The 12,822-nt window shown below is 41.3% G+C and overlaps 1 protein-coding gene across 2 annotated transcripts in view; it reads left to right on the forward strand.

Annotated features, from left to right (window-relative positions):
* Positions 1-12,822, forward strand: part of sema6bb (sema domain, transmembrane domain (TM), and cytoplasmic domain, (semaphorin) 6Bb) — a 149,646-nt gene that overhangs the window by 74,561 nt on the left and 62,263 nt on the right. For both annotated transcript variants that reach the window (XM_055017381.1, XM_023299842.3), the window contains 2 exons: positions 1,073-1,133; positions 1,302-1,364. In XM_055017381.1, the coding sequence (XP_054873356.1) occupies positions 1,073-1,133; positions 1,302-1,364 (124 nt within the window). The remainder of the gene's footprint in view (positions 1-1,072; positions 1,134-1,301; positions 1,365-12,822) is intronic.

Genomic DNA, 12,822 nt, shown 5'->3' on the forward strand with positions numbered 1-12,822 from the left:
GATGCAAACGTGCTCATAGATACACACACATTCAGGTGATATGAACGCTCACGTAAGCAAACACTCGTACGGGGGTGAGCAACTCCTTGATCTGCCAAGGAAAAGGTGCAGGAAAAAAAAAACATGCGGCGCAAATAGGAGGCAGAGGTGGATCAGAGATGGGATCAATACTGCAGCACTAACATGGCTATGGCAGATTTACAGATTAGCCCATTCAGAGCATGGCCCTTTGCTCAGATGAAGCCCACGCCTCAGATCTATCCCAGCAGATACCAAAGGCCTTGATCAATATGCAAACGTCAGCTGTTAGCCACCGAGCCCATCTCTCATTTAGTAGGCATTTTTCACAGGAGCGTCCAAGGTTACTGCAGAATTATCAGCAGATTAAGGCTGTGAGAAAGCGCAGTTTGGAATACCATGAATACACGCATGGTGTTAGTTTTTTTGGACCACGTGTAGGTGGCATGTGGGGGCGTGCAAGCATCAGTGTAACAACCTGATTAAATCATCCATTAATTCAATTTCAAGCTTTTGAATAAGACTGATAAGCCGAATTTGGGGCCTAGCAGACAATCCAATGCGGCAAGTCAAGTTTAATGAGCGGAGGCAAAAGACGAAGGGGAAATATGAGACATCATTATTCAGTCGGGTGCCATTTCTCATACATGTATATATATTGGGAGAAATGGGAGACATTGTGAAGCTATTCCCTAATCTCTGCTAGCCTGATCAACTGTAAATGAATAAACACCTCTCATATGTTTGCGTAGGTGCATGTGCTGTGGGAAGATTATACACAAGGTAAAGAGTTATTTAGCAGTAGAGCCGCACAGATTCAATGGAAATATTCATGCTCGGAGTTTGGATTAGGTGTTTGGCCTGGATTTCACCAAAAAGCTTTGCATCAACGCACACCGTCCTGAGCCAGCAATAATATCCAAGTTGTAATCCTGCATATAGGAACTCTGGTATTCATAGCTTGCTTAGTGCACTGTCTTTCCTTAGCTCAAGATTTGTACAGTGCTGTGTTGGCTAACTGCAGCTCTCTCTTCGTCTCCTCCTCTCTCTCCAGGGATGACCTTTTCCGTGTGGAGTTGGACATCGTTGCAGGCGATGAGATGTTTTACAGCAAAGTAAGCACCTTCTGGACAGACACCCACAGCATTTACAACCTTTAGGCCGATGTATTACTTGCTATTAGGCTGGAAAAATGTCCTTTTACAGAGTTTGACCCTGAATTCGGCAAGTGCAGCAAAGCAACAGTGTTTATCTGTGTTTTTTTTTTTTTGTAAATTCTACAGAAAAGGACATGGGAGTCAAACAAGAATGACATCAGGATCTGCAGGATGAAGGGCAAACATGAGGTGAGACAGTGTAATTCTGTTTCTTTCAAGCATTATCTTCTCTATCTTCCTCCCTCTTAGATTTCTTTGCCACATCCAGCAGATGTGGAGCAACAATAGCGTTCAATTAACCCCCAGAAACCCACTGCTGGGTTTGAAAAGGCATGTTATCTTTAAAAAAATCACCAAAATTACACCATTTATCAGAGCCAGGAGCTGTAAAAAAAAGAAAGAAGTGCCAGATTTTCAACTTTAAGACAGTCCTTGAGCTAATTATGTAGGAGGAGCAGGAAAAATAATCAAATGTGAGCCTAAAATTGTGTTATTTCAGCAAAATCATTTTTATTCTGCGTGCCTCATTTAAAACGTCACCAAAAGTAAAGCATTTTCACTATAGAGATACTGTAAAAAGCGAAAAATTCTGCACTACTCACTGCAACCAGGAAGCAATTAGCGACTCAGCTGCAGCAAACATTCATGTGACAAAAATTCTAGGAGTTTTTTAATGACATTCTGGTTTCACACAAAGCAAAAACTGCGCATGAGTATAGAAACAAATGACAAATGCAAGTAGTAAAATATCCCTAGTATGTATGGTCACCTTGTGGACAGTTGTGGTCACTGGGAAAATGTTGCACACGTTGATTACAGTTTTTAACTTTTTTTAATAAAATAGGTAATCAAAATGTTCAACTTTATATATATATATGTATTTTAACTTGCCTTGCCTAATGATTATTATAATCATCATTATATCAATCATTATAATAGATTATTAAGTTACTGCAGAGAAGGCATGTTTGGATTCTGTCTACTTGTTTCTGCAGTTGTACTGTTTTCATAGAGGTGCAGGACTTACTATTGAAATAAAAAATGAGCCCACAGTGAGTAAAAATGTGACTGGAGCAAAGAACCCCCAGGAACTGCTTTGGTTCCAGATATTTGTCTCATTTTAGCTCCGATTTTGACTCCACGGATTCTTTTTTTTTCCTTGTTGCATTTATTATGTGTAGGACAGTGGAGAGAGAGACAGCAAAGTGAGTAGAAGAGTGGGGGAATGACATGCAGTAAATGGCCATGGTCTGGATTCAAACCCATAACTGCTGTGTCAGGAACTACAGCCTCTGTTTCTGGGTCGCCCGCTCAGCCAGCTCAGCTATCTGGTGCCCATCTCCACCGGTTCTTGGGAAAAATATCCAACTCTTGAGCTACTAAATGCTGACTACTACTTACTAAGTCAGTCCGTATAGTGTTAGATGCTGGGTACAGTAAGTTTTTAGAACCTTTTTTTTCCCAGAAAACATCTGTCGGAAGCGAGAGCAGTGACCCTGAACCAGAACATTGCAGAAAACCCAAACTATCCACTGAAAGACACAACGCTCAGTAAGAGTCAGGTGGTCAGAATCTGCAGGATTTCATTTGAGTTTGGGCTTTTTTGGACATTAAAGAAATCACTTGATCCATTGTTCATATGAAATAATCCGATTCCAGCAGCTTTAAAGAGCATCATCATAAATAATCACTTTTATTGAAGAAGAAAAGCTCCTACTTTGGATAAGTTTTATCATATAAAAGAGGATTTTATTGCACAGTATGAATATCAATGAAAAGTTCAAACGATAAATCATCCGAAACCGTGGCTGAAAGGGGGCTTTTTGAAATGCTATTTGCAGCATGCAAACACCGAGGCTAAACTATTTATCAATCAATTTGCGGCATATGTTTTACCTTCCAGCCCGGAGCCGCGGTTGCATTGTGCCGGTTATCTGACTGTCAGGGCTGCTGGCACAGACTCAGGAAGGAGGGCTGGGACCACATATTATTGTCCCTGTCCAACCCATCACTCTCACACACACACACACACACACACACACACACACACACACACACACACACAATCGATCAGCAGAGCGCAGCCACTCCTACCAATATAACACTTGTTCCACCATCATGAGTTAGGACTGTGGTCTGTGGCCTCAGAAAATGCAGGTGGGCGTCAGGAAGCCGAGGCGGCGAGGAAAGCGATGGGGTGAACTGTCCCAGCAGCCACTGGCCGCCCACGCCTCCACACCTCTTATATTTCCAGCACACACACAGTCAGTGCGTGTGTGTGGGTGTGTGCAGCAGTGATGGTTGACGGGGGGAAAACATGGGCTCCGTCCCCTCCAGGCACAGGGAAAAAAAAACGACTTATTTAACACAGTGAGAGAACACCTGACATTAAATCTGTGTGAGACGGTGCCAGACGGAAACACAATGGAGAATAGAGGGACAGAGACAGAAAAGCCAGGCGATAGAGGACGGGGGTGGCGGGGGGGGGGTCCCTGCTGGCCGGCCCTGAGGAGAGCTGTGGGGCTGACTGAGATATGAAAGGTCTTCTTGCCCCTAATGACTGTGCTGCCTGGTAATGCTGTGAGTCACACGGCAATGTGAGGAAGATAAGAACAGTGCCAGGTCCTCTCAGTCAGCTCTCTGGGCTCACACACATTTGAATGGATGTGTCTATGTGCACACGCATGCACACACCAGGCACAGATGCAGTCGCTCGCCATGTTTTTTGCTATTATTGGCTGTTAAAATGCGACAGAAAATGCGATTTTCATTCTGTATTACACCCGCTAAAAGGTATCACAAAGTTACACACATCTAACAGTGCAGCGTAATGCTTTATAAAAAGAACAACAAAAGTTTAATTACCATTTTTCTGAGCCATTGTGAAATTAATTAATCACTTCTGTGTCTACTGCTGCATGTGAATCCCTGGATGCACACGTAAGAGCACACTAGTTATCTGCTGTTAAAATGTGACAGAAAATGTGATTTTCGTTCTAAATTACACTCACTAAAAGGTATGACAAAGTTACACACATCTTACTTTAGCTTTATAACAAGAAAAACATGAAAACAAAAGTTTAATTTACATCTTTCTGACCCACTGTGAACAAAAAATAATATTCTAAAGCTATGCTGAGGAATTTTATTTACTATTTCACTCCAAAAAATAAGATTTCATACTTTTCTTTGTGCATAAAACACTCTCATTCAAGGATTATATATTCATAATTGTATTGTATATTAGGAAAGTTTGCATCTTTCTTTGTGAATCAGTGGAATATTGTGAAATTATTCCATCACTTATGTATCTGCTGCTGCAAATAATTCCTTGTGTTCACACGTATGTACATACCAGTCGCACATGAACTTACTCACCATGTTTTTTTTCTATTACTTGCTGTTAAAATGCGACAGAGAATGTGATTTTCATTCTAAATCACACTCAGTAAAAGGTGACACAAAGTTACACACATCTAACAGGACAGTGTAATGCTTTATAACAAGAATAACACAACAAACAGGCTTTAATTAACATCTTTCTGACCCGTTGTTAGCAAAAATCACATTCCAAAAGGATGCGGAGGAATTTATATTTAGTATTTCACACTAAAAAATAAGATTTTATACATTTCCTTATTCATAAAACACTTTTATTCAAGTATTAGATATTCATTGTGTTCTATAATTGTGTTGCATACTATAAAAGTTTGTAGCTTCCTTTGTGAATCAGTGGAATATTGTGAAATTATTCCATCACTTATGCGTCTGCTGCTGCATATAAATCCTTGTGTGCACACATATGTACATACCAGCTGCACTCACTCTCCATGTTTTTTGCTATTATTTGCTGTTAATGCGAGACAGAAAATGTGATTTTCATTGTAAATTACACTCATTAAAAGGTATGGCAAAGTTACGCGCATCTAACTTTAACTTTCTAACAAGAAAAACACGACACCAAAAGTTTAATTAACATCCTTCCGACCTATTGCTAACAAAAAAGCACATTCTAAAGCTATGCTGAGGAATTTTATTTACTATTTCACACCAAAAAAATTCAATTTCATACATTTTCTTGTTCAGAAAACACTCTAATTCAAGGATTATATATTCATAATTGTGTTGCATATTAGAAAAGTTTGCAGCTTTCTTTGTGAATCAGTGGAATAGTGTGAAATTATTCCATCACTTATTTATCTGCTGCTGCGTATAAATCCTTGTGTTCATGCAAGACACAAAAAAATCAATAGTAGTGTTCTCAAATAGGGTACATTTAAGCTTTATAAGATAATATCACACCAGCAAGCCTGTAGTTTCGCACATTTTATTGAAGCTCCATTGAGAGAGCATTGTAGAGTAAATAACATTAGAATGAGCAAACTCTGAAACTATTCTAAAACTAACTTCATATCAATCCTTTTGAAAAATGGGCTGTTCTCTATTGTTGATTTACCTTTAAATGGATGCACTTTGTCTCCAAATTCATTCCCCATTTTTCTCAGTTAATTTGCTCTCAAAGTATTTAAACATCAAACAAAACTGTGCAACTTGACTTTTCCAACAATGCTGGTTGGTTTTCTGTGCAGCAAAGTGTCAGCACGACAAATTATTTTGAATTCATGTCAAATTTAATCATAGTTACAACCTGCACACAGCTTTATGTTTCCATATCCATTACTCTTCACTGAATTACTCATGAACTCATTGCATAATTGCATGAAAGTGTTAATATGTAGGTATATTAATATTTATGCAATGCAGTCATTGCATACGTTGCAGCATTTGCCTGGTGTGCACATCTGCAAGCAGGCTACTGTTTATGGACATAATATGTCTGTAAGGCATGAAGTACACATCTTTTCCTATTTCTACAGCATACGCTATCTCACCATAATGGTTGTGCCGTTGCCATTTTCCACACAATCTCTTCTACACTGTTACATAAAGATATCTCTACTGCCAGCATTTCATGGTCAGATTCCGCTAAAAACAGATTTTCATAACAATATTTTTCCCCTTGATATAAAGGCTAATATAGAAATCTGCAAGTGCTAAAAGATCGACATAACCTTCACCGTTCTGATTTTTTAAAAAAAGATAGAGTAAATATTGCTAGTCTTTATAATTTCTAATTATTAAGAGTTTAAAAATAAAGGCAGAAAAATTACCCTGAGAATAGTGTGGAGGTTGTATGGTTAAGAAAAACCGTTCAAAAATATCTGTGATACGAACAAACGAGTGGAGTGATCCAGTTTTCATGTTACTGAATTATAACACTCTGATTAGGAGCTACAAATCCCAGGTGAACCTGCGTGTCAGAACACAGGTGGGCTCCATTTGATGTTATTATAAATGGTGTTTATGCTCATGAATCTGGGCTTTATCATGACACACTTGAATAAGGCCAACAGTAAACAAGTGGTGCCTTCTTTTTCTTCATTACTTGACCTTGTTGCGGTGCAGAATTGCATCATAAATTTGGCAGTTCTCAGATTGTGGTGTCACTCCTTTGTATCGCAGCCTTTAAGATCATTTAAAAATGATGCCATGATAAGCAAACGATATGAATTTAATATCATAGCATCAGTGTTATGTTGATATATTGCCTAACTAGCGTGTTTACTGAAGGGCTTTGCACTGCATTGCATCAGACTGCTGCAGGTGGTGTTTTTTTAAACCCCCTGCTGCTGTTTTGATCATCATGTCTGAGGTCAACGGAGAGGACTGAATATTTAACAAAAGAACATTTTCTGCATTAATGCAAACACATGTGGACGCCATGAAACATGGTGGTTCTTACACGTATGTAGGTGGGATCGCCAACCCGCACATGCATTATATATACTGTACAATCATACATATTCATCACTTCAAGAGCCTTTTTAAAAAAAAATCTTCTCTCGTTCTGTTTCTCTCCTACACATACATGAACACAATTAAGAAGAAAATCTCTTCCAGCATCAGTCATTTTCCATCTTCCCCTCTTTCTCTCCTCCACATCAGCCCCTGAAAATGTCCCGTTCTGCTTGGGGGATGGTTGTGTCAGATGTGATACATTCGCCACCTCATAATTGGTTTTGTAATTAAATGTTTCTGCTTGGTTGATCACAAAGGACATAGTATTCTCCCTAATTAGGCTGAAAATTCAATATCCTAGTTCTTTTGCCTTTTTTTCATCTCCCATGTTGACCAAGTGATTGTTGATGAATGCAGACCTTATTGTCACTCTGCATATTTTCTCTTTGTCCTTTGCTTCCCGCCGTCTCTTTATCTCCATCCTGTATTTGCCCTTTTGATTGTCAGCTGCTGTCATTTTCTCACCCTGTTTCACTTGTCGCTTTCTTTCCTCGTGAATGCCAGAGATAGCAGGTGAGACGTTTTCTCCGGAAGTGGCCCTTTGCCAACACACCAGCCTATGGCAGTGTGGCGTGTACATGCAAACAAAAGGCAATTCCATATAGAACACTTTTAAAGAGCGACTAGGCATCATTATAAGCAGCACTTAACGAGATTGTTTGATCAATATTGCGTTGATGGTGCTCTCCAAGGAGCTCTGGGTTTTCAATCGTCCAGCCCAAATGCCTTTTTCTGTGTTGGACCATCAGGAGATTCAGTTTCATTGCCTTTTTTGGCTGCTAAATGAATCCATTTAAAAAACCACATGTGGAGTCGCTTTCATTCCTTGTAGTCGTGATCATTTTTTAGCATTGCCTCATTGTTTAATGTGTGCACCCCATCTAACGTCTCAAATTCTTCATTCACGTTCAACCCTCATTGTATCATTTGTACCCCGGCTGCCAATTTTAATGTTGTGCTGTTTAGATTCACAACTCAGTTTTGTGGCATAATAACACAAAAACATCATTTTTGGAGAAAAGAAAGCTACAAAAAGGCTACAACTTGTGAAAATCTGGTAGCAAAGGTACCAAAGAAATACATGAAAAATGGTGGAATAATCTAACCTAACAAAACTGTGAAAAGTAATGAAAATATCTGTAAAATAAGGAAGTTTTTAGTGAATTTAAATACAGTAAAGCTGTGTGTGTTTATGGTTGCTTGTAATGAGAGTATTGCTAAGTTTTAAAGTATGATTGAAAATGCAATTTTTACTCTTAATTACACTCACTACAAGGCATGACAAAGTTGGAACTACACTCATGTAATGATCACTTTACTAGTTGTTATCTATAATTTAACAAAACGTGTAAAATCTGTGAAATAACATTAAATTGCTCCAAATATTGCAGCTAAAATCCTTCATTTTCAACAGTGTAGTTTCAGCAAATTACTGCTAGTAATTTTAGTAACTAGTTACTTGACAGCAAATGTTACGCAACATAAATAAACTCCAAGACAGCTGTTTGTTTAAGTATTCCCTTTCTGTGATTTATATGTTTATTTCCATTTTTTCTGTTTTTTCTCAGATTTCCTGTCCTGATTTACTCTCATTTTTGTGATATGCTGCAATCCACTATATAATAGGCTTCCCAGGGCCCAAGGGATACGCATTGCATTCCCTGCACGCAGCTGCATAACAAAACACGTATCTGATGTCTTTGTGCGCTTTGTTAAAAAAAATGCTCCATTTCTACATATATTTCCAAAAAAAGCCAGTTTCCTTACAGGCAAGCAAACAGCATGGCGTTTATAAATCACAGTTTGGTTTCTGTGACAGTTTGCCACAGTTTGCTCAGCAGGTTTGTCAGGTGGAGACGTGTCCGGGGGTGATTCAGGTTAAATGTTGTGGTCAAGGATGGCATTTGTGTGTGTTTGTGAATGTCTGCGGTGTTTATGTTTCCACCGGGGACTCAGCTGACCCCACGGTCTGTGGATCCTGCTGCAGGTCGGCTGCACCGCTGAGCCGGCCACATGTCACATGGATGACAGATTCCCTCTTTCTCTTTCCTGGTTTTATTCCTCTCTCTGTATCTCTCTCTCTCTCTCTTAATTCCTGCTATCTCTATTATCTCACCCCATCCTCGTGTGTCTGTTGTTTGTTTGTTTGTTTGTGGCCTGTGGTGTGTTCAGTCAGGATTACCATCAAACAGTGATGACGGGTTGCAGAGGGATACGGATTAGTTTTAACATGCTGAGTAAGACCGCAGCAGTCGGAACGGCACATTGCTGCTAATTTGGTACCGCTGTTAATTTATCCTCCGCCCACATGCACAAACACAGACACACAGACACACTCACACACACACTTGCTCCCAAGCATGGAGAGTCACTCTGTTTTCCAGTCAAAACTGTGCATCAGGGATTTTTCTTTCTGGGAATGACAGACCTGTTGTTAATGAGTGGAGACGAGGTTTCGCCAAGGCTTTGTGTGTGTGTGTGTGTGTGTGTGTGTGTGTGTGTGTGTGTGTGTGTGTGTGTGTGTGTGTGTGTGTTGTGTATACAGTACACAGTGCGAGTGTGTGTGGGAGAGTTCTGGCTCAATGGCGGCTCTTGGCAGATCTTAGCTCTCTTCTCCCTGGTTGCTAACATCAGGGGACCAGCCAGGCATGTAATGGAAACTTTGGAGATTTAGAGGAGCTGCTTGCTAAATACGACCCCCTGATGTAGCTTAGATGGCTCCAATTGTACAAGCATTACTAAATCAGGTCATCGGGATAACTTATTACATTTTACGAGATGACAACAAAAGAAATAAGAAGAAAAAAGGTTGCTCCCGAATAAGGAAAATGTGCAAAAGCTTTTACGATCTTAACCTGTTTGGTGATTCGGTTACACCAAACATGAGAATACTGATTGTAGCCGCAGGACAAACACCATGTTTGTGAGGTATTTTTCATCATTAAGCAAACAGACTGAGGCTTAGTCCCAATGAAAAAATAGTTGATCATCTCAGAGAAAAGGCTGAGTTTCGGACAGTAGATGAAAAGCAGATGCAGAAGGTGGAGGCTCTTCAGTTTTAATGGTGTCTGACTGCTGCAGGTTGTTTGCAGCAGATGTGTTGTAGCAACAGAGAACCTGTTGTTGGTCCCGTGTGTGTGATCACTTGCATTTATGTGCCTATGAATGCTTTTGGATGCTTTTGTGCGTCTCTGGAAAATGATGTCTGTGCCTGTGCTCAGAATTCCAAAAGGCGAGGAATGCACTTGCTCCATCAACATCTGCAGAGGAGACCTAGACTGGTGAACATCTGCCTCATGAGCGAGCGGCTGATTAAAGGCTGCTGCCTGCTTAGTGTCTGCTTTATATAAATACAGATTTGCATATGCAAACATGCTTACACTCGTGCACTGTCTCTCCTCTGTTTTTCTGCACTCGTCTTCTGTAAGTCTCCCCTCTTTCATTCACAACTACATCCATATTTGCGTGTGCTCCTGTGTAACTCATCTGTGCTGCAGATTAATTTTTCAGAGCCCAGGCAGCTCTGCCTCAGTCAGTAAGAGGAGCAGGAGCAGGAGGAGCAGGAGGAGGAGGAGCAGGAGGAGGAGGAGCAGGAGGAGCAGGAGGAGGAGGAGCAGGAGGAGGAGGAGCAGGAGGAGCAGGAGCAGCAGGAGCAGGAGGAGGAGGAGCAGGAGGAGGAGGAGCAGGAGGAGGAGGAGCAGGAGGAGCAGGAGGAGGAGGAGCAGGAGGAGGAGGAGCAGGAGGAGCAGGAGCAGGAGGAGGAGGAGCAGGAGGAGCAGGAGCAGGAGGAGCAGGAGCAGGAGGAGCAGGAGGAGGAGGAGCAGGAGGAGCAGGAGCAGGAGGAGCAGGAGCAGGAGGAGCAGGAGGAGGAGGAGCAGGAGGAGGAGGAGCAGGAGGAGGAAGGCTGCAGTCGTCTGGGTCTCAGGAAGGCTTGCCAGCCAGCACAGGTGGCGTTTTGTCTGGATTCTGCCCAGGGAGTGAGGGGTGCAGAGAGAGGAGGGGAGGCCTCAGGACATACAGCATTTGTATTTATATATATGATTTTTTTAATTCACCTATTCGCTGCTTGATCCTTTATAATTAGTTTGGAAATCACAGTAAAACCTTAATCCTGCTGACTGCACAAACAAACTTCTACCTGGAAGTGCCAGATTACTCCTCAGAATAGATGAATAAGGGTTAATAAAATGCAGCAAGGGATGAATTTGTGAAGCTCCACCTGGCAATCGGAACTCAATAATTGAAATGTTTAAGGCTGTAAACCTTGTTTTTATTCTGCACTCATGAAATGTTTCATTTTATGTGTACAAGCGCTGCCAAATGAACACATTTGTGCAGTGGTTTGGCTCCTCTAAGTATTTACGCCCATCTCTGAGATGCTGGCAGTGAGACTGGGTTGTTATTAAGAGTGCTTCATCTGGCTTTGTGATTACAGCTCTGACCAAGCTGACAGACTGCAACCCCACCGACAAACAGCATGCAAATGATTCCCACACATGAGCATGCATCTGTGCCGCGACACACACAGAGAGACGCACAAATACACAGAGTTATTGGCTCTGTGCATATGGTGACATGATGTACGTGGGTGTGTATGTGAGCGACACACATATATGTGCCGTCACAGCCGTGCCTCGATTTGTCACATGTGCTGTGCCGTTAGAAATTTACACCTCACACTTGACACACCCCATGCACCCCAACACACACACACACACACACACACACACACACCCCACACTGGCACATGAAAACACTTCCTCCTTTCCTGTTTCTTTTTTTCCTGCTGAAAAACGAGAACCCTGCAGAGAGCCAAGTGGGAAGGTGGGGGAGAACGGCGAAGGGTGGAGCATCTGGAATAACATTCACCCGTCTCTCATATCACCGCTTTGCCTCTGATCTCCTGCACACACATTCGCCTGCAGACACACACACACACACACACACACACACACACACACACGGATGCACACTGTCATTTGACATACCAGCTATCAGCACCACCATCGCTTCTGCTTCAGCCCTGCTTCTCTTTCTGATGACATCAGTGCGGGTGGTGGTCTTGAAGTAGACCCCATCTGGTGTGTGTGTGAGTGTGTGAGTGGCAGAGCTGGTGCCATCCTGGCTGGGATGGGAGCAGTTTGAGGAGGGGGTTTGCTGGCTGCTGTCGACCAGTAATCTACTGTACATCACCACTCACTGTGCACACACAGGTGGCTGACTGGGCTCCATAAATTTAAACCACAGTCGGTGTCTTGTGGCTTTTAAAGTCAAAGGTCACGGCTGAGATTTATGCTTAATACCCATGAAAAAAAAGAAAAGCTAATTCCTGCTCACAGAGATTTACTGCTATGTTATTAGGTTCTTTGTTCGTTTGTTGTCATTTACCTTTTGGTTACATACCAAAAGTCAGAAATGAAGACAAATCTGAGGAATGATAAAGAGTGTTTTATTTTTTCTGACTATTTTTCTTGTGACATACTGAAAGCATTTACCTCAAGATGTAAAATGTTCTATTAAGTTCGATTTGGTTTGATAAGGGAAAAAAGTCTTTATACTGGCTGTAGCTCATGTCCATTATGAGCCCTGAACATCTTTGGTGGTTAGAGGTGCAGTATATTGAGTCATTTTAAAAGCAAAAAGGTTGGGAATCACCACTTTAAAATATGTATATCACAAAGCTTTTGTTTAAACTGTCAATATTCTTCTTATTTTTAAAAGAATATTCCTGAATTGTATGCAATGTTTGCATCCATTCCTTAATCACCTATACAGACATACCTTTGTG

Source organism: Amphiprion ocellaris, chromosome 2 (assembly GCF_022539595.1).
Source record: "Amphiprion ocellaris isolate individual 3 ecotype Okinawa chromosome 2, ASM2253959v1, whole genome shotgun sequence".
Lineage (NCBI taxonomy): Eukaryota > Metazoa > Chordata > Actinopteri > Pomacentridae > Amphiprion > Amphiprion ocellaris.